This window comes from Sycon ciliatum, chromosome 1 (genome assembly GCF_964019385.1).
Source record: "Sycon ciliatum chromosome 1, ocSycCili1.1, whole genome shotgun sequence".
Lineage (NCBI taxonomy): Eukaryota > Metazoa > Porifera > Calcarea > Leucosolenida > Sycettidae > Sycon > Sycon ciliatum.
In genome coordinates this window covers 91,688,352-91,711,551 of record NC_088643.1, presented here as the reverse complement: position 1 = coordinate 91,711,551, position 23,200 = coordinate 91,688,352, and the positions used below count along the sequence as shown (strand labels likewise).

The following is a 23,200-nucleotide window of genomic DNA, read 5'->3' as shown; positions in this document are numbered from 1 at the left end:
AAGGAGAACAAGATGCTCCATTCAGTAGTCAGGACGTCGCAGACTACAAAGTGAACCTTGTCTATTGATCGCAGCGTTTATTTATATTGACAATACAATGTACCGACTACCGGACTTAGGGGTGTATGTACGAAATGGCACAGGGATTGATAAGGCACGTGCGATTTCTTGCAGATCATGTGCCCTTGTACTGGTCTTTACAATGTGTAGTGTTTCTGCATCCATTTCCAGAACCCTGCAACAGCCAATTAGTATGTTGTATGGTGGAGTACTACATTGATTGTGGGTACGAATTTGAAATTGCGAGATATGATTTTAAACTTACCTTTTCATTTTCTTGTCCGTTATTGTTTCCATTGTGCTATGCAGATGATGTTGCACAAAGCCAGTCTCTTATCCGGCCAACTTTGCACACATTGCTAAATCTGTCTTGGCACATCCGTGGCAAGTACCTATTACTTGCCAGCTTCGCCCAGCACACTGATGTTGTGTTCATATTAGAGTTATGCCCCACCTTGCCCGATGACCTTCTTGCGGTGATCAAGGATTTGAAATTGCATTCTCCTGTAAGTCTCACTCCTCAATGACTTGTGTGAGTTGGTGGAGATTGTAGAGATTGGGAAGATTGTGATGTTGCCGGCGCACTCTGATCTGACATTGGTATTATGTGTAATGCGAGTAGTCACTAGGTTGCCAAGCATGATCCTGGACAGCTGTAGTGTGTGCCTTCTTACTTTGAAATTGTGCATCTGCTCCATTACTCATGTCCCGAATGCAATGAAGTCATAACTCCTGACCAATGTGCTGCTGTCTATTTTGTAAATATTTACAATTTATTTCTGATGAGACTGGTGGCTGGTTTTCCTCTTTGCCTATTGCCCCATTCAGGCCAGTGATCTCTTCAACAAACTGTGTGGCTGCCACTATGAGCAGCTTCAAAAGCATCAGCAACAGCAGCAGTCTTCAGAAGAGCACACGACTTTGCTAGTTGAAGCATGGCAGAGGACATGGCTTGATCCACTATTGCACTGGCTATGTACTGGTGGTAGCCGCGTGAGGACACACCTGACTGAAGTGAGTGACAGGAATGGATCTACATTGTATCACGTTTTCTTTGTTGCTGGGAAATGACCAGCCAAATAACAATATTCCTTCGGACAATTCACTTCTGTTATTTTGTTCGACTCCGTCCAAGATTGTGCAACAGAACATTGGATTTTTGGCATTGTTTGTGTTGTTGCGCAAGTGGAGCTTGTGAGCTAAGAGCGCAGTGTAGAGTGGTGACCACAGCTCATCTATCACAATATCAGATTGAGCGTAGCAGCGTCCTTTTCAGTATCCTGCATGGTCACTCTGACTCAATGGGCCCGTATATGTATTGTTGTCTGATTCTAATTGCACTGTGGATGCACTTGTGTGTGAACTCCGAAGTAGTTCGGGTATGAGCGTAGTTTGTGCTGACTGTGGATGAGATTTGGTAAATAGAGATCATTGACATGAGACGGATCAGAGCTGATCTGCTTCTATAGAATTCTTGCCACCAACCAGATAATGATAGTAATTGCTAATGTGCTTCAAGCGTTCTTTCGTTGTATTGTGATGTGCATGTCCATGTGCATGTGTGCTCATATATGTGCCTTTGTCTATTATGCCTGTGTGTGCATGCGAGTGTATGTATGTGTTGTTGTTGTTGTTGTTGTTGTTGTTGTTGTTGTTGTTGTTGTTGTTGTTGTTGTTGTTGTTGTTGTTGTTGTTGTTGTTGTTGTTGTTGTTGTTGTTGTTGTTGTTGTTGTTGTTGTTGTTGTTGTTGTTGTTGTTGTTGTTGTTGTTGTTGTTGTTGTTGTTGTTGTTGTTGTTGTTGTCAGTTTTGTTTACCTGTACTGTTTCGCAACACACCCAACAGTCTGGCATACCTGTCCACCTCTCTTTCTGCTGCTCTGCACAAGCAAGGAGGTAGGCGTAAAGTTCTTTGTGATACTACCCACAGTATCCAGTCACATGCTGCCCTATATTTTAGTTCCAGAGAAATGAACCAGCAAAAGTACAGGTTTGTGTACTTTCAAGTACAAAAATGGGGTGGCCCGGGCGAAGTTGGATCTGGCTGTTAGGTGACAGTTGTATTTGTCTGTTGCTGTGGTACTACTCAATACTATTGCTCCCCCCCCCCCCCCCCTCTCTCTCTCTCTCACACACTCTCTGTTGGGTGAACTAGTTCCAGTATGGCTGCTTGGTCCAGATGATGCAGCTCCTAAGAAAAATGTGAATACATGTACAGTAGGTATCGGTTATAGCGTGGGTGTTTGAAAAACGACATTTGATTCTTATTGCCGATATTTCTTACACACGATAAATCACGTGTGACATCATACATGTACATGTACATGTATGCGCGCACGTTTGGCATGTAGACACGTACACATGATACACGTACACACGGATCAATCTCGCGGTCGTGCTAGGCGACTGCGGAGCAGCGGATACGAGAGAAGTCGGAAGAAAGAGTCCGACTGAACAGAAAAAGTGATTCTCCAATGCTCCCTTGGACATAACTCTCTTTTTGTGTTGAATATTATTGTATTGAGTATGCACAGAGCACAGATGTTATTACTACAGGCGATACACTTTGCACTAATCTGGCATATTTTGCTACACAAAATCCATTCTTAGGGCCGATATATTCTACTATGCGATAATACTGCTTGTAAGAATAAACATACACATAAAATATGTGTTATGATTATGAAAAAATGAGTGTTCATTCTTGTAAGCAGTATATTCTTGTATACGACCACACTATAACCGATACGCACTGTACATGTACCCACTTTCGCGGAAGGTGCCTCTCAATTCGATAACCAATTGTTGCATTGTGTTCGTATTCCACATACTGTGCCGTGACGGTGTGGCGTTATTGTGTATTTTTGTTGCTCAGATAACGCTGGCATCTTGTCAGCTCTTCTGCTGTGCCTGCATCACATCAGGACTGGCAGTACTCGTCAGAAAATGGCATCCAACCAGCACAGGAATCCCAGCAGCACCACCAGCAAGACAACAACCGGTGACATGTGCCAGTGGAGTGACTATGCTGGCATATTGAAGCAGGCTTTGGCTCATAGTGATGATGAGGTCAGTTTGCGTGCCTGTGCGCGCGCGCGCGTGTGTGTGTGTGTGTGTGTGTGTGTGTATGTGTGTGTGTGTGTGTGTGTGAGAGAGAGAGAGAGAGAGAGAGAGAGAGAGAGAGAGTGTGTGTGTGTGTGTGTATGTGTGTGTGTGTGTGTGAAAATTCGCGGAGAGGAAGCAGATTTGTTAGCTCCTGGTTTTCTCTTTGTTGGCCTCCTCCACGGGGCGGCCTTGGCCTTCTGGTCAGGGTCGTCCCTGGGTATTGACTGGCAGTAGGCTTTTCATGCCTTGCAGCCGGTTTCGCTCGCGCGGAAGGACATTCAGTGAGCTGATGACCAGGGCGGGTAATTTGTTGCCGTCACCGTCTTCTTGCGTCCTTTCCGCATCCTCCGCAGTGGCGTGGCGAGCCCTCGGATCAATCCCCAGCCTGTAACAATGCAGTGGCGTTCGGCAAAACAAGTGGATTCCTGGATGAAAAAAGGATACAGGTCACACTCGCAACAATTTATTCCTGCGCGGTGATAGCTGGAATTGTGAATTTGCCGTGTTGTTTGGACCTGAGTGGCCAGTCGTCGTGCGGCGATGGTGTAGTGATGTTAGCTTGCTGCGCATACTCCTCGTCGTTTCGTGAAAGTACGTCTTGTGGAGCCCTTGTGGGACGTTTGGTGCCCACCCTCCAGCTCAAGATGGTGCTTTCCTGGTGCATGAAGGCCGAAGCAGTACGCGTACAGACGTTATTGTTGAACAGAACATCATGTTCACATTAATTTTGTTCCTTTTTCAGTCGTTGCATGTTATACTTATAGTGGACCTACAGCAGACTGTTCATCTGGTTTGTGATATTTCCTTCCTCTGTTTGTGAGTCCCTTTCCATCAATATGGCAGCTTGTTTTGATTTCCTTTTTTCAATTCATTTTGCTGTACTTCCTGTTTTGTTTGCACCACTGCCCCTCACCTTGCGCTCAGTTCTCTGAGTGGAGGGCGGCGTGACCCCAAGGGGTAGCTGATTGATAGCAGTAGTAGTAGTAGTGTATGTGTGTGTGTGTATTTCGCTGTATGAAGCTTTTTATTGATGATGTGATCTAATCCATGAATGCACCTTAGTATGTGTATTCAATATGTACTGCCTTCGCTATGCTCAGGTACGTCTCAATGCATTGGCTCTTCTCTGCGAATCACGTCAGACATCGGAACCACTGTCAGTGGAGGACATTGACCTCATGCAGTTCTTCTTGCCATACAATCTCAGCAGCCAGGACCCGTCGTTTCGCCAACGTTTGGAAACATCAATGAAAAAGGTATTTTAGTGTGGCTCTTCTTCCGATCATTTGCTGTATTTATCACACTGCATCAGCTACGGCAAATACCGGTAGGATTCCTGCCAAGTCCTATCTTGGGTGATGGAGTACGTGTACCCTGTACTAGATTGGTAGCACATACTACCGGTATGTTTAATGAGGATACCTTTTGTACCTGATCTGACCACTTGGTCGGCCAGTGGTTGAAACTTGCTTCTTCCTGCAGTATTACATGCAGCATCAACATCTGAACACTGGTTGTGGATACATTAATTCATATTAAAATTGTCTTCATTGTTTGTGTCACTACCATGGTTTATGTTGCGTGCTAGGTACTCTTGCGTATGCACGCCAGTCTACATGTGGCGGTGCGAGAGAGTGACCGGCTCCGTAAACAAGCTAGTATGGCCGCTTCACCGTCGGAACGGGACACTGCCAAGCGAAGAGACCAACTAGAAAAGTACCAGAGTTATTTGGACATGTGTGTGGTGAGTTCTGGTGGTGCGCTGAAACTACAAAGTACATGTAGATCAGGTATCTAGACATTACTTATGCGAAAATGCCAATCAACTAAACCATTGACTCCTGGCAGACTTGTACATGTCAGGTTTACAATGCGATGTACAAGATTGTAACATATAAAACTACTACTTCAGTAGTTCATGTAATTTTTATTTTCGGTTTACCTTTCGAAGCGGGCACTGGTCTGACAATCCCGTGACTCAAGAAGGGGTGGTCTTAAAGGCGCCCGCTAGACAGCAGTGCCCGGATCTGGGAGTCCTGATTAGAGGAGTTTCACGGTATGCATTTGTTCCATTTACTGTATTTTATATTTATGTTGCATGGTGGTAAATGATGTGCTGACATATCTATTATTATTCCCGTAGCTATGCAGAAGACGTTACTTCAGTAACGTCTGGCGCTAGCCAGGGTCCACACAGCTTTAATTTGGTGTTTGTTTGTTTGTTTGTGTCACGCCTGGCGCTATCCCGTATCTGTCTAGTCCCGTACCGTACCATCAAACGTACCTGGCCACAAACAGCTGGCCACAGTATTTGCTGGCTCCCGTATCTGTCCCGTACCGTGCCGTACCATCAAACACAGCTGGCCACAAACAGCTAACCACAATATTCGTCGTATTATGTATACGACTCCCTGATGTATAGGGAGACTTTCTGGAAAGAAATAGGGAGACGAGGAGGAAATGGAATTAGAATGGACGCTAGTTGCCGAATAGGTGATAGGATGCGTCAGCAAAAACATACTTTGGAAGAGAGATCCCGTCGTCTCCAAAATAATCGTGAACGGGCGAGTCAGCGCCATCACAGGAAACGTCGTTGGGAGATCCCGTCGACTCCAGAACGCCCGTGATCGGCAGAGTCAGCGCCGGTCCCAGGAAATATTTCCATCAGTTCTAACAACATGCACGATGAGCTAAGCAACAAAGCATAGCGTAGGGCCCTGAGCTTCCAAGCTCTCTCGTTTAGCTTTCTGGTGTTGTTAAAATGCGAGTCATATCTTCTTATGACGGAGGTGGCTGCTTCGAATGTTGAATCTCTCGCTTCCTGCTGACTGACCTGATAAAGTCAGTCCTGTCAGTCGACAGGAAGCATGAGGTCCAACAATCGGAGCAGCCACCTTCTTTATAACTCATTACCGCCGAAGTCCCAACATCTTTGTCCGTCATATCTTCTTGTATTTTATTCTGTCCAGGGGTTCTTAACATGGCTGGTGGAACTGCTTATTTCATGCATTGAGCCAGTTGCGTGCTTTCAACGCCGCACTGCTGCATTGCGCCTTCTACACGTCATTGTTGATGCCTTCCCCAGTCCTGGTAAGTTTGAGTTGATGGGATGTTCTCTCTCTCTCGCTCTCTCTCTCTCTCTCTCTCTCTCTCTCTCTCTCTCTCTCTCTCTCTCTCTCTCTCTCTCTCTCTCTCTCTCTCTCTCTCTCTCTCTCTCTCTCTCCCTCTCTCTCTCTCTCTCTCTCTCTCTCTCTTTCTCTCTGTCTCTGTCTCTCTCTCTCTCTCTCTCTCTCTCTCTCTCTCTCTCTCTCTCTCTCTCTCTCTCTCTCTCTCTTTCTCTCTCTCTCTCTCTCTCTCTCTCTCTCTCTCTCTCTCTCTCTCTCTCTCTCTCTCTCTCAATCTAGACTGACAACCTGCTTGTTAAATCATGCACCTGCTTTCAGGCGTAAAAACCCTGTTGTAGAGGTCTCAGTCCTCATTTGTTAGACTTACCTGTCTTTATAAATGTAACTTACTCTCTCTCTCTCTCTCTCTCTCTCTCTCTCTCTCTCTCTCTCTCTCTCTCTCTCTCTCTCTCTCTCTCTCTCTCTCTCTCTCTCTCTCTCTCTCTCTCTCTCACTCTCTCTCTCTCTCTCTCTCTCTCTCTCTCTCACTCTCTCTCTCTCTCTCTCTCTCTCTCTCTCTCTCTCTCTCTCTCTCTCTCTCTCTCTCTCTCTCTCTCTCTCTCTCTCATGCACGCACGCATGCACACACACACTTTCACCCTTTTCTCTCCCCCTCCTGCTCTCTTTCATCTGTTCAGTAGGTGCTTTGTGCGCAATTTGTCTGGCCTTCTGTCTTTCTCCAGTTGCATCATTCAGTACCACAGCGATTCTTAGTCAACCACATGTTGTTCAGAACCTCATCAACAACGTACTGAATGAATCGTATAGTTCCAATCAGGAACTTCTCGTCACACTGCTTGTCGTTGCTCTTCCTAGTAACTCCCTGGGATTTCAGGTAGGCTGCATCATGGTGCATGCAAGTTTGAATATGCCACTGCGTTCGGCGTGGAACGTGGGTAGAATGTTGCCAACTATCCTGTCGAATATGAGGTTTTAACTTTAAAGTATTGTGTTCTCGACTTCTGGGATTGCCGGTCCTTTCCATTCTAGAGTTACTAGCAGTATGTAAACTCCTGTAGTAACACAAATATAAATTCCCCTGGCGAAGCGTGGTCTATACGTATGATTTAGTGCCTGGGTACGAGTGAGTACAAGAGCAATGCCGGCTGATACATGACTGAACGGTGTCAGCCGTGAGGTTATGTATCAAGCCAGTATTGCCCGCGTACAAGCGAGTGTGAGGTGCAGTAGCTCATGGACAGCATGCTTGCTGCCCACATTCCATAATTATTAGAGCGAAACACATCATTTTCTACTTTGTTTTTATTTTTCCCAACAACACAGTTCAGATGTTAGCGGTATCGAATTTCTTTATGTCTTCACAACATCGGTAGTAAAGAAAAAGGGACCAAGGAAGTACAAGCTAGGCTATATTGTCCACTTACACCACCAGTTACTAACAATCAGCTCAGCTCTTGTAGTTCCTTGGTCCCTTTTTCTTTTCTATACTTGGCTCTCCATCCGAGAACATCGGTAGTGTTGTTTGTAATTTTGAGCAGCTGGTGTATGCGCACAGGGTGAAGGCAATAGCACCTGGCTGGGTCTCTAGGGTGTTGAGCTCCTCAGGTGAGCAGCTGGCAATCAGATCATCAGTATCAATATCGACTTTTCCATGCATGATAACTGTGTGTCCTTTGAATGTGGTGCACGTGGCCGGTGTTTCTCTGTGTTGCATAGAACGCAGTGTACCGTGACTCCTACATCCAGTGCATGTGTTGGTTAGCATCCAGCCCCCGCGCTGAGGACTGTACGACTTCCCAGTATCTACTGCAAATCATTATCAAGGTAAGTGATTGTGCTGTTATCATAGTGCATCACCAATAATAGCCACACTTACACCTGCGCAACATTGCCAGTGCATGCACACCGGGATTCTTTTGGCTGCTTTGACTCTGTCATCTATTGTGCTCTCGAAGAGGTTGGTGTGACTTTGGCGATAACTTTTATTGTGCTCTCGTTGATATATTGTGCGTACATCCGTGTACATGTATTCTGATGTACTCTCTTGTGTTTAGAACTTTGTGGAGTGCTGCCAAGCTGAGCTGGAGCTTTCAGTGGAGCTGTTCTCATGCCCTCTTGCATCAGGGCAGTCCGCAAGTGCTCCTGTGCTAACTATTCCCCAAGAACAGCTGGAGAGCAGCACTGGCACTGTAGATGCACAAAATCGTGTTCGTAGTATATCAGGAGCTGCTCAGATTCCACTTCATGGCCGTATGTTGAAGCTCTGGCAGCAGTACTTGTCATGCATCAATCATCGGCTTGCCATCGCCCAGTCGCAAGGTGAGTTAATTGATGTAGGCAGGGCTGCAGAGCAATACTTCTCATTTGGGCAATGTGTTTGTGTATGTGCTTGTTAAAAATCAACCAAAGATGGACACTAATTTCAGAGCTATGCGGTGTGGATTTTATGTTCCATTGTGCATCTGCAATGTGATGTCTGTGATTGTGACGTGTTGTTCACTGCTGTGCTGTAGGGTTGCTAGCGTCATTCTCCCAATGCTCACTGTATGGTCTAGTAATGTCACTACGATCCATGCTCTCGCAACCATCTGTTGCCAAGCTTATCCAGCAGCTATCAGCTGACCAGTCTCAGTCCGGCCAAGCTGCCGAGTTCTTGCGTGACTGCATTAAGATGTGCATTCAGCTTGCCTGTGTAGTGCAGCCAGTTGTGTGTAACGATACACCGGAAGGCTACTGTGTGGATGAAGGTAAGTTGATTGTGTGTGATGAATCATGTTTGTGTGTCTATAGGTTAAGCATATACCACCATCAGCACTAAATCCAAACGACTCACAATCTATAATCTATAATGTAGACTGGACCATGTCAGTGCAGTGTCTGCATACCATGGCTTGCTGGGGCCTTGCTTTATACTTGAACAATTTTGTGACGAGTGAAGCAAGTGTTCCTCACTAATAGTTGTAGATCTGAACCACTCAAGGGACCGTGTTTTCTGGGGTATACGATGCACTTTCTTTCTAAAAATTCTGCCAGAAGTCCGCCATGCAAAGTCTGCTTTTCCAAACTCGCGTGCGTAGTCGCACGCTCTGTTTATGTGTTCTTGCTGTCGTCTGTGCTGGTTCACAACATTCCTATGACACACTATTAGTGCTCCGTCTCTCTGCCTTTCTCTTACTTACGCTTTTGTCTGTCTGTGTGTCTGTCTGTCTGTCGGTCGGTCTGTGTGTCTGTGTGTCTGTCTGCCTGCCTGTCTATCTCTCACTCTCACTCCCTTTTCTTTTTTAGTCTCAGATGCTGGTTTATCAGCCAATCCTGACTTGGCAGCTAAAGATTTTCAATCCCAGCTGGTGGTCGTGTGCAGTTGGCGGTGTCTGAAGGAGTCAGCACTTCTACTTGCTCATCTGTTGCAAGTGTGCAGTGTGCCCAATGTCATGTGCAAGACACAACTAGATCTAGTCCTGCTTTCTGCTGCACAGGTACAGTGCTGTCGTGTTCACTACTTGACTGTATTAAAACTGCTGTGTGCACTCAGCCTTCAGTATGGGCTGCAATTTGCGCACATGTACTCTTATTACGTACTTGGTATTCACGAATCTTTCACAGTGCCAGAGACACCTAAATTCCTTCACCTCCCCATCCATCTCTGTTTTCTCCTCCCCCCCCCCCCCCATGCCAACCAAGCTTAGCCAGTCAGCTCTTGTCTCAAGGTCATGTGCTGTCGTCCTGCACTGCTGATGTTTTGTGCCACAGGTGCAAGAGGTTGGAGCTTTCTTTGTGAAGCAGCTCATATCCTCTCGACATCTTGGTGCCTTTGAGCAAGTACACAATGGCTTTGTAATCCTATGCCAGCATTTGTGGAGGTAAGTGTCAGTATACATTCTATCCACGTTGGCAGGGGTTTCTGGTGTAGCTTGAACTATTCTGTTGCAAAGGTTTGTCATAACCACATTGTAATTCATTTCTCGTATATCACCAGGCCTGCAGTGTTTTGCCAATTTTGGTCCTTTAGTCTTTGGGAATTTTGTCATTGTGAAGTGAATGCTCTTCACTCAACAATTCTGCTCATAAGTACATGTATCTTGTTGATCTTAAAAAAATTTGCTAGGGTGTTGGATAGTATTGAAACTACCTATGCTAGAATGAGGGCTGACAAATCCATGCAAGGGTTGTACTGTTTGGTGAGAGTTGCTCCTTTCGTTGTAGGCACGGTGAACTGCACCGAGACCTGATTATTGGTGATGATCATGAGATAGACAGGGGCTACATGATGCCTCACATAGTCTGTATGTATGCCCTGGTAGAAATACATGTGTTCTGTGCTGCAGGTGTTCCGACCCCAGTCTGAATCAGCTACCTTTGGAGTGGGTCAGGTCATTGCTTGATGACCTGAGAGCATCACTGTCCTGCAGTGATAGTGCTCTGTCTGTCACACGCCGTAGTGCTGGTCTACCTAGATATGTGCAGGTATGTGCTGGTATCGTGAACACACACGGTACTATCTGAGCATGTTTATTAGGATGCACTCATCGGAGACGACGGAAATGAAAGAAAATGAAAACAAACCAACAAAGCCTAGGTCTATGTAATATTGCACACTGCTTATCAACCCAGTATGGCGCATCAATAGTTTTCACTTGTGTGCGTGCGTGCGTGGGTGTGTGTTGGTGTGTGCATGCGCGTGCATGTGTGCATTCTGAGAAAAAGGCTATCGCCCCCTCCCTCCATATTGGCCTATATTCCCTGGCTACGGGAAGGGGAAAATAAATAAAAACTGGCAATGGCTGAATTTCGAAACATGTTTTGCGCCGTTTCCGATGGTGAAGCAAACCGTCTACATCTAGCACTGGTACCCAATATACTGAGTAGTTGTGTGGCTGCTGCACTACATTGTCACTCATCACTATTAACCTATGTTTGTGAGTCTTGACACGTGCTTGCCTGCATCTGTGCCTTGCATTCAGGCTATATTGATTACACAGCCATCTAGTCAAAACTTCTCATGTTTGAAACTGGTAGTTCAAGGTAAGTGCTTGCCGGTAGCCTCCGAACTGTACTAAGTTCTTGAGTACTGTACAAAGTAGAGCATGTATTCACATTCTCAATTCTACTCAACTACTGTACAGGCTAGTTCAAGTTTTAACTAGATCGAAAACTGATGAGGACAGTTTTAGAATTTTATTTGGTGACCTGCAGTGGAATGTGATGTTTTTTTCCCAATGTGGATTTCCAGTATATGAATGTCATGTGCTACTTTTGACGAGTTGAATTTGTGCCGTTACTCGCTGCACTGTTTGGTTCTTTCTTTTCTGTAGAGCTGATGCACCTGGTATCGCAGCCAGTTGAAGCAGGGGAAACGGTTGACACCGCTTTATCTCAGGTTAGCAGCACTTCAGCAGCGTAGTCTCCCACACACGTTTCTCCTGTGATGGGGGAATGAGTGATATAGTATAGTTGTTGACCAGCCAGGCTGGAACACTCCAGAAAGTACTGTCAAAGAGTTAGCATGGACATGTACTGTGAATAGCGTGAAAGGGAAGAAGTAATGGTTGTACATGTATAATGTATACTAACACTTCACAGGCTGCTCTGCACTACATACTTTGAGTATACTATTATGGCTCAGCTTCTGGAAGGAACTTAGTAACCTTGATGTACCGTATTTTCTCTATCACAAGCACTGTGCTTATATTTTGTTCAACACACCTCTACTCTTCTGGTATAACAATGTCATTGTATTTGTTATTTCTATAATTTCCAGGTGCATGCTATCAACATCATGTGCGCACTGTTCCGTGAGGCAAAGCTAGGGCCTCATATCTTGCCGTTTGTAGCCGATGCCCTCATCTTGGCTATTCAGGGATTTGCACATTCCGTGTGGGCGGTAAGTTTGCAACAGCTTACTTTCTTCGATTGATTTAGTGATTGAAGATCTTTGCCCGGAGAGGGGTTTTCAGTGTCTTTTTGAAGCTTTTTCAGTATTTGCCTCGAAAGAAAGTTGCATTGTGCTGGCACATATGTTTTCAAGGAGGAAGCTGAGAGTTTGCATGTGCAGATTTGTGCCAACATTATTCTGACTTGATGTAAGCGATGGTACCGGTATATATACACAATTGGGGCAGCTTGAGACTTAAAGTTGCAAAACAGCCTCATATCTCCTGTATTCGTGTTACCGGTATATAGAAGGGTGGCAGCTTCTTGAACAAATGATGTATTTAATCTATGTCCGACTTTGCCCGACAGTTATGCACTTACTAGAAAGGAATGATTTGGAAAAGAGCTCCGTCATTCTACATATAACCAGCACATGACAGCCAGCTCCATCATGCAGTTTCATTTCAGGTTGTTTGCGCTACTTGATGTTGGTTTCATTGTAGATCCGTAACTCCAGCACTTTGCTGTTCCGTGCCCTGATCGGCCGTATATTTGGTGTCAATACCGCCAGGCCTGGTCAGCCTAAAACAAACAGGTCAGTGGAAGGATGTAACTATGTGGACAATAGTGGGCATGTAGGTACCGGTATACACGTAAATGTGTGTGTGTGTACGTGTGTGTGTGTGTGTACATGTGTGTGTGTGTGTGTGTGTGTGTGTGTGTGTGTGTGTGTGTGTTTGTGTGTGTGTACATGTGTGTGTGTGTGTGTGTGTGTGTGTGTGTGTGTGTGTGTGTTTGTGTGTGTGTACATGTGTGTGTGTGTGTGTGTGTGTGTGTGTGTGTGTGTGGGTGGGTGTGTTCGTGTGTGGATGTATAGGACTTTTGAGTGTACATGTAAATATACACACGTGTCCATGATTAGGATGCGATGTACATTTGCACACTGTACTGTGTCTGTTCTAGTATGTCCTTTTTCGGTGGTGTTGTGCAGGCTAACAGGTCGTGAGTTCTTTGCAAGATATCCTGACCTCTACTCTAGGCTACTGCAGTTGCTCACTGAAGCTGTGCAAAGTGACATGCACAGCCCTCACTCTGATGCTGCCAATACTTGCGGAAGGTACGCTTCTGTTCGCGACACCTTTGCTCAGTACATTGCATCAGAGCGCCTTTAGTTTTTAGGTCCTTTTTCGGTTTTTGAGTTGGGTAGAAGTATAAACAGAGGGGGAACGGAGCCCCTAATTTCGTTTGTATGCAGGCTGCAACTTTATTTTATGTAATACAAGTAGGCTGTAGGCTGCAAGGGTGCAGGGGTCTCACTGGTTCATGCCAACTGACATGTCATTAGACCAAGACATAGGTACCAGAGCTGTGATGATAGCCAGATTTTACAGCTCAAGCGTTTGCTGTTAACCCAAGTATGGAAACTGGTAACATTGCTTGCATCAGCTGGCCAGCGTGTGTTTGTATTAATTTTGTTTTAGCAGCCAGTGTCCATCTGCTCATCATGTTTAGTTCAGCACTGCCAATGTCATTGTGCATGCACAGCTTGGGAGTTTTGTTTTCTGTTCTTTACACCTGCTATATGTGCATGTGCGTGCGTGTGTGTCTGTATGTGTGTGCGTGTGTGTGTGTGTGTGTTACTAGCATGCTGGAGCCGAGACTGTTTCCGCTGCTACTGCTACTCTCACATCTTATTCCGTCCGTGTCATCGTTTTCCCTTCAGTCGTTCACACCACTTGTAATGAGGTAAAAATGCAGACATCTGTTGACGTGTTATGCTTGTTGGACACCGATAACCTGTGATGACCGCCGCATACACATACACATACACACAGTGTTTTGATCTAGATCAGAACACCAGCAGAATGATCTTGCAGAGGCTTTCATGTGACCACAGAGCATCAGTGTGACTGTAAGGAGTTGGGAGACACAGTCCTTCACTGTCACTCTGGGAACTAGTTACTTGTACTGTCGTTGACATGGAAATCTAGTGGGAGATCAAGCTGCCCAGGGCGCTGGCCATGCAGCCGTGTGTATGAATACGATCAACACGTGCACTGTATGCAATGTTCTGTACGCACTGAAGACGCCGGCCCCGCGTTATTCGACCAGATTTCCATGTCCATGACAGTACTTAAAAAACACTGCCCTTCACATGTTTTGCTGTCACCGCTGACACTGATATAACACAGCTGCCACTGCTGACACTGCAGATACTACTGCCACTACTGTCACAGCTGACACTGCAGATACTGATACCACAGGTGGAGCAACGCAGACACTAATGCAACATGTGCCAATGCTGGTGTCAGCACTGCTCCTGCCGTGGACGACAGTAGTGCCCTGTGCTGTGGTTACTGTACGCTGAATCGAGCTCTTTGTGACAGTAAATTCCTCGTGGATCCTAGTTGTTACATGCTGTGATTGGTGTGATTGGTGGTGGTGTCGTCGCTGTCGTCGCTGTGCTGCACAGGTGCTGTGGTGTACGCGTCTGGCAGGCTAGAGTAATGGCTGCAGAGTCCCTGGTGCCTCTGGTATCTGTTGATGAGCTGTACAGTGTCATGCAGATGCTAGTATCCTCGCTACCCACTACTGCTACTGGTACCGCTACAGTGCAGAATGAACAGAAGATATCTTACAACACTCTTCATGGAACACTGTTGCAAGTAAGAGACAGGCAGACTACATGTAGGTTGCATATGCTCCAATGTCCTTTCAGCTGTGTTTGTGTTGGATTCTTTAGGCGGTGTTTGTGTTGGCTACTTGGTAGACTAGAGTAGAATAGAACAGATTTTGCGTTGACAATCACCACCACCATTGCGCTCTGTGGCCGACCACGTACATACACTCACTTGCCCACAACAGCAACAAGAGGTTCCTTCGAGCATTGAAGTTGTATTCCTTCTGGCAGCTGTTTCAGTCACTAAGACTTCAATGCTCGAAGGAACCCCGTGTTGCTGTTGTGGGCAAGTGAGTGTGCGTAGGTGGTCGGCCACAGAGCGCAATGGTGGTGGTGAATGCCAACGCAGAAACTTTCAACGGCCGAATGCAGCTGCTTACCGTCTGGTTATGTAGAACTGATTTTGGAATAAAAGAAGACTACAAATTGAAGTGCACCAACCCATATCACCCAATTCGGTAGTCATCGATTTTACATAATTATGCATGTACATAACGTGTGTATACCCCCCCCCCCCCTTCTCTGAGGGAAAATACAAATAGCAGGCGTTGTCTACTTCGAAGTAGATTGTACAGCTCACCCAGCTGGTTTGCCATGGCCATGCACCAGTCTAGATAGCCTTTGTACATCACATGCACTGTTCAGACAATGTCATTGAAGGTACCACTAGCCGAGAGAGCACTGTTCATGTGTAATTCATTTTTCTATGTGCATGCATGCATGTGAGGGTTGTGCATTGTGCATGTGTGTGCATGTGTGTGCATGTGTGTGTGTGTGTGTACGTGTGTGTGTGGGTGGGTGTGTGCGTGTGTGTGTGTGTGTGTTTGTGTGTGTGTATTTGCATGTGTTTGTCCATGTTGTAGTTGTTTCATCTGGTCAAGTATCACATTGACCAGTGTCCAAGCAGTGCAGCACTCTCTGCTATACACCGACTGCTTCCACTAATCTGGGAAAGACGTTGGCTTGTCACCAGGTAATCATGAGTAGAAATCTGATTTCATGTTTGGAAGGTGAAGTGTTGCATTGGCCATTGGTGGTTGTCTTTATTAGGTTGCACAGCTTTGTTTACCTTGCAGTTTGATATTTGTGTAGCTGATTCAAGGCCAGATGGCTGTGCAATAGTAAAACACCGTGATTAGTTTGCTCTGTGAAGTGTGCTTTCTCCTGTCGCTCATAGAGTTCAATGTCACTGGACATTCCCCGACCTTGCAAGTCTTAGCGTGTATTGGTAGATACTTTCTGGTTCCACTAATACTGCAGCTGAGCGCACTGCACTTGACATACATGTACTTCTGAAGTATCTACTGGGTACTGGGTATCCGCTAAGGCCCGCTTGCTAAATTTGACTATCCACACAGAAAGCCAAAGTACCCTTGTCTTGTAAGAGTGCTCCCTACACGAAGTAGAGCTTGCAGCATAAGTTGACAATGGTGGGAAACTTGATTCAGGGGTTACTCAGAGTTTCATGGCACTTGGTCAGTCATCAAAGAGCAAATAGCGTACATTGCCTGTTTGATGTGTATGCGTTTGTTGTTGATGTTGTTGTTGCAGTGAGAACGCGTGCAGTCTAGTGCGCTCGTTGGCTGTACAGCTGTTTGCCAAGTGCTGCTGCACACTTACCAGTAAGTAGAGTGATCACTGTCTGTAGAATGGTGGTCAACACATGCCAAACATTACAGCCTCTATATAGCCACGAACAACGTCCCGCCACATCTTTGCAAGCCTGTTCTGTCGCCTCTGATGCTGAGAGGAGGTAGTACAGACTTGCAAGATGTGAGATAACGTTGTTTGCAGGCAGATAGAGGCAATTCACATTGCATGAGCTGTCACTGGCTTTTTGCATCTTCTAGATTGCACAGCTTCGTTTACCTTGCAGTTTGATATTTGTGTAGCTGATTCAAGGCCAGATGGCTGTGCAATAGTAAAACACCGTGATTAGTTTGCTCTGTGAAGTGTGCTTCATCCTGTCACTCATAGAGTTTAATGTCACTGGACAGACTTAACTGCCTGATTTGATCATGCTCATACCTGTAAGCCTACAGCTAGTTTTGTGCCTTGTATGCCTTGAGTTGTACAAATCCAGACCTTAGTGTCTGCACGTGCGTGTGTGTGTGTGTGGGGGGGGGGGGGGGGTTGCGTGCGTGCGTGCGTGTGTGTATGTGCGTCTGTTTGAACTTGACTTGTTGGGGTACCCGGCAGTTTAACACATGGCCCAATGGCAGTTCTGCTACACATGCACCTGGCATCCAATGGCCTTCCGTGATTGGTATTGTGTGTGTGTGTGTGTGCTGTATTGTCTATTGCAGGTGAGGTGGCTGATGACAATGTTCTGTCTGCACAGCATCGTATCCGCCAATACGTCTGCACCGTTGCTGAACAGTATGCGCTGGATGCATCGCCACTACCGAGGGCTGAACGTGCAGGGGAGAGTACCAATGGCACTGACACAGACACACATCACCCCGGGAGAGCCGCTGAACATATGGCTGATCACCAAGTATCCACAAGTCTCGCTCGTGTACTACTGGACAGGCAAGGTGAACAGATGTCCTGTCTATCTGGAGAGACCAGTGAGAATGGTGAGGCATGCTGCGCTTCCCCATGCTATCGCTACGAAAAGCGAAGGAAAGAATTCATATTCTACTGCACACTAGCAGTATCAGTAAGAGGGCTGTTGATTGTTGTATGAAGGTCTACATAGCATGTTTTAGGCTGAAGTTAAACACCTGACATCCCAGGCTGGGCCAGTGTTGCTAACTGAGTGTTATTGTTTGACTGCGCACTGTCATTTACTGAAACTTGCTTTTACATGGTTTGTAGTCTGTACAGGATTTACTGCCGGGCAGGTATTCTTCAGATTGTGTACGTCTTTTCTGTCGGACCTTAAAAATGCTCTGCTTCACATTGTCTTCTTCACTTCAAAGCATACTTGATATTGTACCATGTGTTGTTGTTTTTTTGGTGTTTGTTCATGTGCAGGTGGAAAGGAGCCAGCGGCTGGAAAGAAACAAGACGTGATGAATGCCTTGTTGCACTCACCGTGTTATGAGACTCAGCTTGCCACTTTGGACTACTATTCATCGGTGTGTGCTATGTTCACGAGAAAGAATGCCATCAGCTGCGGCAGTGGTGGCGGAGATGACAGCTGTCGTGGTGCAGGCCGTAATGATGACGAGGTATGACACTAGAGAGGTTCCGCACCATGTAAAGTTGAGCAACTTTACGTAAGTGGGCAGGAAAAACCTGTGAACTTGCGAGTTTGCACTCCACTTACGGAAAGTTGTCTACGTTGAGTGCGTAAATGGCGCTCTACTAACGGAGGTCCTCCGTAAGTGGATTGGGGTACTGAAGTATGAATTTATGACTCTCTCCCTAGGTCCTGTCTTCAAACACCTGACATTGAGATCTGTAGCCGACTATAGCTGTCATTTCATTCACCTTCCATCCTCCAGTCTAGATTGTACCTGGAGATACAAGTTGTTTAGAGTTCGTTCAGTTACTGACAAGACTGTTACAGTATTGGCATGGTTGACATTGATACTGCATGTGGTGTGTGTTTGTGCAGGAAGGTACTCTTGTCAAGGCAGATCACTATGAGTCCAGCCCAGCGCTGATCCTACAGCCGTCAAAGCAATTGTTGAATTGTCTGTCGGCAGTAATGGAGCTATTCCTTGATGAGAATCTCCATCCATTGTGTATACAGAAGGTATGTCACCTCACTTGTTCTAAAATCGCACATACATGTACATGTACGAGTGAGTAGGTATTCTCCAGTGTCCGTTTGCAATGTACAACATTCATTGTGATGGAGTTGCCAGCATTAGTGGGTGACAGTCCGATTCGATAGCTGTGTTCTATTTTTCCATCACTGCAACTGTCACTGGAATACTTCCACTTTTTTATCTCCATTCCCTGTATTATCAATAAAACTGTGAACGGTACCATTCGGCTGTTTCTTTTAAGATATCTATTATCATACAAGAAACTAACTCTCCTCCTCCATGCGCTCTAAAGCCGACCATTGCTACCCTCGGTAGCCATTACTCACACCAATAACTTCAAACAACGAAGGGGTCACGGGTAAAACATTTCCTTCTGACAGCTGTTTCGCCTATCAAAGGCTCGTCATGTCAATTACAATATCAGTATCACCTTCTCTGACGAGCCTTTGATAGGCGAAACAGCTGTCAGAAGGAAATGTTTTACCCGTGACCCCTTCGTTGTTTGAAGTTATTGGTGTGAGTAATGGCTACCGAGGGTAGCAATGGTCGGCTTTAGAGCGCATGGAGGAGGAGAGTTAGTTTCTTGTATTATTCAACAGCCGAAAGGTACCGTTCAACAGTTTATTGATATCTATTATCGATAATATTATGTAATACCCTGTATTATCAACAGAAATAAAGTGAACACATTCATGACACAACACCAGTAGAACAATATGTAGGGATTTTAGCATCGTTTTCATGTGACAATCATCAGAAATCTTCGTCACACTGAGAGTTGGACTAGTACAAAGGAAATACTATAGTACCAAATTATGGTAACATAAAGTGAATGTGTGGAGTGGAGTGGAGATCCCTACCTATTGTTCTTCTGGTGGCGTGGTATGAATGCGTTCACTTTATTTCTATCGATATTAGGTTTCTTGTCTCCACGACGCCTGTTTATGCCCTGTATTGCACATATTGAGACATGACTTTTTCCCTGTATTGCCTTTGTATGTAGACTGCAGATGTCTTGTCGCAATGTTGCTCATTACTGCTGGACAGGATGGAGGGGAAGAGTGGTATGACATGCGACATGCTGAAAATGGTGAGTATTTCTTCCTTGTACTGGAGATTTATCTTTGTTGTTTCGTTTCTGTACAGCTGTATTTCTTGTGGAGAGTGAAGTGTGGCTCTATTTTCAGATTGACTTCTCGTCCAAGATGTGTTTGGATGTCTCATGGCGTTGTGATCTTGTGTATCATGTATGTGTTCTTGCTGTGTAGTTGCTCGTGCGCTGCTGTAACCTATTGAAAAGAGGACACCAGAAGTAAGTTGTACGCATGAAGGCCCTGTTATGGTGTGTTAGCTGTTATGGCATGGCTACTCACTACCTTATACAGCATGACTGGCTGCTTGGATATTTACGGTGGTTTAGCGTGTGCGCTAAGCCCTGTTAATGAACGTGGAACATCTACCACTCATACCTAGTCTGATGATCATGCATCCTCTGACTGCGATGTCATTGCTAAATATGCGCATGTGCATCCGGTGCACCACTCTTCCGCGTGTGCTGTTCAAATCTTGCTCTGCAGAAAACTCCTCTGTTATTTCTGTTTTCCGACGACTTGAGTGTTTACTGGTTTGCCTGTCAGTTGCCAATTTTCGTGCCCTCAAACATATAATGCGGGCGATTTGGCTAGCAACGAAAGGTCAATTCAACTCATGTGGATGCGGGCAGAATGGAACGAAATGCAGGTCTTAGTACTCTTCCCGGGCTCATTTGCCCACTTGCTTTTGTGAGGGAATGGGGGGGGGGGGCATGCCTCACATCTGTATAAACTCATGTACAGATGTGAGGTAAAACTTCAATAGTTGTTGAAGTTTAACCGGTCACCTGGTTTCTATGTTTTTGTGCTTCCCCCATGAATTGCTGTTTGTTGCTGCAGCTGGGAGTGCTTTGGTCATGTCTTCTTGTTCATGTCAACTCTGCTACGTTCATCAAATGCTTTGGCAGTTGAGGATGATATGTGGACAACAGTAAGTAACTACTGAAACAGGGGTATCCACGGTACAGTGAGTGCGTTCGATTATGCACGCGAATCGATTCACGAATCGATTCATGAATCGATTCGCGCTATTCACATCACCCCATGTGAATAGAGTGAATGGATTCCGAATCGATTCCAGGGCTCCTGACATGAAATCGAACGACTTGAATGCATGCGAATGGATTCATGAATCGATTCAAGTGTGTAATCGAACGCACTCAGTAGAGTGCCTATTATCCGAACGATTGATTGTCCAAAATGCCTGTTTGCATTGAGTTGAAGGGACAAAAGTGAGTTGTTGCTGATTCCTCCCACCCGAAGCACCATCCAAATGGTGCACAGGATGCATGGCAACAGGTGGGAGGCAACATGTATCCCCATAGTCATAGTGTCATTTTGAGAAGCTAGAGCGTGTCGAGTCCCTGCAATACTGCCGAAGAGAATGAGAAATGATAGAAACAATAGGCGATGGGCATATTTTAGATGGATGTCCTCCTCCCCCCCCCCCCCCTCCGCCTGCACAGCTTTCCTTTCAGAAAACATCAACATGTGCTTATGGAAGTACGAGCAGTGACACACTTGTGAGTCGTGACTTTTGTTGTGTAAGCATGTCAACACTTGTTATGGTCTGAGGGGGAGCGGTTGGATATTTCGTTTCCTGATACTATATCGATTATATTTCAGAGTAAATGATAAAGAGCGAGTGTACTCTAAAACATCAACACAAGCAAGGCAGGTGGTCGCTGTATCCAGTGCAGTTTCTATGTAGAACTGTCCGTGCATGGAACTGTTCCCGGGGAAAATTGCGATTCCGCGGCCGCGTTTTTTTCCGCGTTTTTTGCGATTTTTTTAAAGACCGCGTTTTCCGCGATTTTCCCGCGTTTTTTGAACTTTTTTGTTGCACTACACGTACACACAGTGCACTGTTCGGTCAGCAACGTCTCATCGTGGCGGCTTTTTACTCAAATATGACGAGTGCTTACACCAGAGACTTGTAACTGATTGATTTCACTACATACTCACTGAAAATTGCCGCCCATCAATATTATTCACCTCATATTTACCGCATATTTACCGCAAATTCACCGCAAATTATGCCATATTATGCCGCGTTTTTCCCCGCGTTTTTGCGATTTTTTTCGCAATTTTCCCCGGGGGCAGATGGAAAAACGGTCGTTAAAAGCAGGTTAAAAGCAGGTTAAAAGCAGGTTAAAAGCAGGTTAAAAGCAGGTTAAAAGCAGGTGGTCGCTTACACCAGGTTTCACTATAGTGTGCACAGTACTGTACAATAACTATATACAGTCAAACCTCTTTAGGACGAACACCAAGGGACCGATGATATTTGTTCGCAATAACGGGAGTTCTTCTTATCCGTATGTTATTCCCAGTGAATACACAGTGATTTATCCAATGGAGTTAGGAATACTAGTTCTTCTTAAGCAAGCATTTGTCTTATCTGTGTTCTTCCTAACGAGGTTTCACTGTAGTAATATACTGATAACTATATAGTAATACACTGATAAAACGAGTGAAACTCGGTCCACGCACCTTTCAAAATTACTGGATCTCGCTGGAGGTAGCGGGACGTGAAGGACCTCTCACGTTCACGGCGGGCATAAACAGCGGAGGTTGAGGCAGCGCGATTCGAAGCAGCATAGGGGTTGAGAACCCGTATAAATCCAACATTGTGCGTTCGAACCGGCCACCCCAAACCCCACTGGCAGCGATGTCGAAACGCGCATTGTCCTCTAAGGACGCAAACCGGAGGCTGAACTGCTCACCAGAGAGCGGTTGCAGAGGAGGTTCCACGGACACCATTCCCTACAAGTAGCATGTGTCTATCCAGACTAATGTAGAACTGAACTGTTTCTCCGTAGTTACCATAGTAACATTTCATGCATGTTCTGTTGTTGCTGTTGTGCAGTGGTTGGATTCATTGAAGCAGGCATCTGACCTAGCGCTGTCATGGCAACTGCGTATGCTGGCTGCGCAGAGTATCGGCCAGGTGTTTCAATCCTGTGTCTTACCAAGTAAGTCATTAGGCATGAAGGGTATTACAAGGCGGGTTTAACCGTGCAAACATATACACACTGTACCACCATCGACATCAGATACCATCAATGCCGCAGAATATAATATTATGCACAATAGGACTAAACTGGCTAACTACGACGACAGGCTACAGCTTGATCGTACCGCGCACGTGAATCTACGTTGTATCGAGAGTGCGCACGTCGGGAACCGCGCCATAGGGTGCGTTATGCCGAGGTTTACGTTATGTAGGACTAAACTGGCCTAAACTGCCTAGCTACAGCTACCGCTTAATCGTACCGTGCACGTGAATTTACGTTGTATCGAGAGTGCGCACGTCGGGGACCGCGCCGTAGCGTGTGTTATGTCGAGGTTTATGTTATGTGGTGTGGTGTGGTGTAGTATAGTGGAAGTGCCACTGCCTGCAGGTACATCGCACATGCGTTTGGCACGTTGTAGTCGGTCTGTGCATGGTGTATCAGTGGGTGTATGGTGTGCAGGGGTACGTATGCTGTAATTCCTACTTGCAGCATCACCAGCCAACACACCTCTCTACACTCCATTGTAGTGCTGCTG

General features: G+C 45.8%; 1 protein-coding gene across 2 annotated transcripts in view; it reads left to right on the top strand.

Annotated features, from left to right (window-relative positions):
* LOC135806456 (tRNA (32-2'-O)-methyltransferase regulator THADA-like) overlaps nucleotides 1-23,200 on the top strand; it is a 43,911-nt gene that overhangs the window by 18,041 nt on the left and 2,670 nt on the right. Inside the window, exons 16-46 of one of the 2 annotated variants that reach the window (XM_065320645.1) lie at nucleotides 370-566; nucleotides 889-1,074; nucleotides 1,866-1,953; nucleotides 2,933-3,126; nucleotides 4,263-4,418; nucleotides 4,751-4,906; nucleotides 6,132-6,252; nucleotides 7,010-7,161; nucleotides 8,004-8,111; nucleotides 8,342-8,606; nucleotides 8,801-9,034; nucleotides 9,573-9,763; nucleotides 10,038-10,147; nucleotides 10,613-10,751; nucleotides 11,249-11,309; nucleotides 11,600-11,664; nucleotides 12,046-12,168; nucleotides 12,662-12,753; nucleotides 13,150-13,275; nucleotides 13,803-13,904; nucleotides 14,632-14,824; nucleotides 15,702-15,811; nucleotides 16,390-16,460; nucleotides 17,145-17,417; nucleotides 17,818-18,014; nucleotides 18,404-18,544; nucleotides 19,564-19,650; nucleotides 19,829-19,872; nucleotides 20,492-20,582; nucleotides 21,118-21,174; nucleotides 22,518-22,623. In XM_065320645.1, the coding sequence (XP_065176717.1) occupies nucleotides 370-566; nucleotides 889-1,074; nucleotides 1,866-1,953; nucleotides 2,933-3,126; nucleotides 4,263-4,418; nucleotides 4,751-4,906; nucleotides 6,132-6,252; nucleotides 7,010-7,161; nucleotides 8,004-8,111; nucleotides 8,342-8,606; nucleotides 8,801-9,034; nucleotides 9,573-9,763; nucleotides 10,038-10,147; nucleotides 10,613-10,751; nucleotides 11,249-11,309; nucleotides 11,600-11,664; nucleotides 12,046-12,168; nucleotides 12,662-12,753; nucleotides 13,150-13,275; nucleotides 13,803-13,904; nucleotides 14,632-14,824; nucleotides 15,702-15,811; nucleotides 16,390-16,460; nucleotides 17,145-17,417; nucleotides 17,818-18,014; nucleotides 18,404-18,544; nucleotides 19,564-19,650; nucleotides 19,829-19,872; nucleotides 20,492-20,582; nucleotides 21,118-21,174; nucleotides 22,518-22,623 (4,236 nt within the window). The remainder of the gene's footprint in view (nucleotides 1-369; nucleotides 567-888; nucleotides 1,075-1,865; nucleotides 1,954-2,932; nucleotides 3,127-4,262; nucleotides 4,419-4,750; nucleotides 4,907-6,131; nucleotides 6,253-7,009; nucleotides 7,162-8,003; nucleotides 8,112-8,341; nucleotides 8,607-8,800; nucleotides 9,035-9,572; nucleotides 9,764-10,037; nucleotides 10,148-10,612; nucleotides 10,752-11,248; nucleotides 11,310-11,599; nucleotides 11,665-12,045; nucleotides 12,169-12,661; nucleotides 12,754-13,149; nucleotides 13,276-13,802; nucleotides 13,905-14,631; nucleotides 14,825-15,701; nucleotides 15,812-16,389; nucleotides 16,461-17,144; nucleotides 17,418-17,817; nucleotides 18,015-18,403; nucleotides 18,545-19,563; nucleotides 19,651-19,828; nucleotides 19,873-20,491; nucleotides 20,583-21,117; nucleotides 21,175-22,517; nucleotides 22,624-23,200) is intronic. The other variant, XM_065320646.1, reaches the window with a different exon arrangement.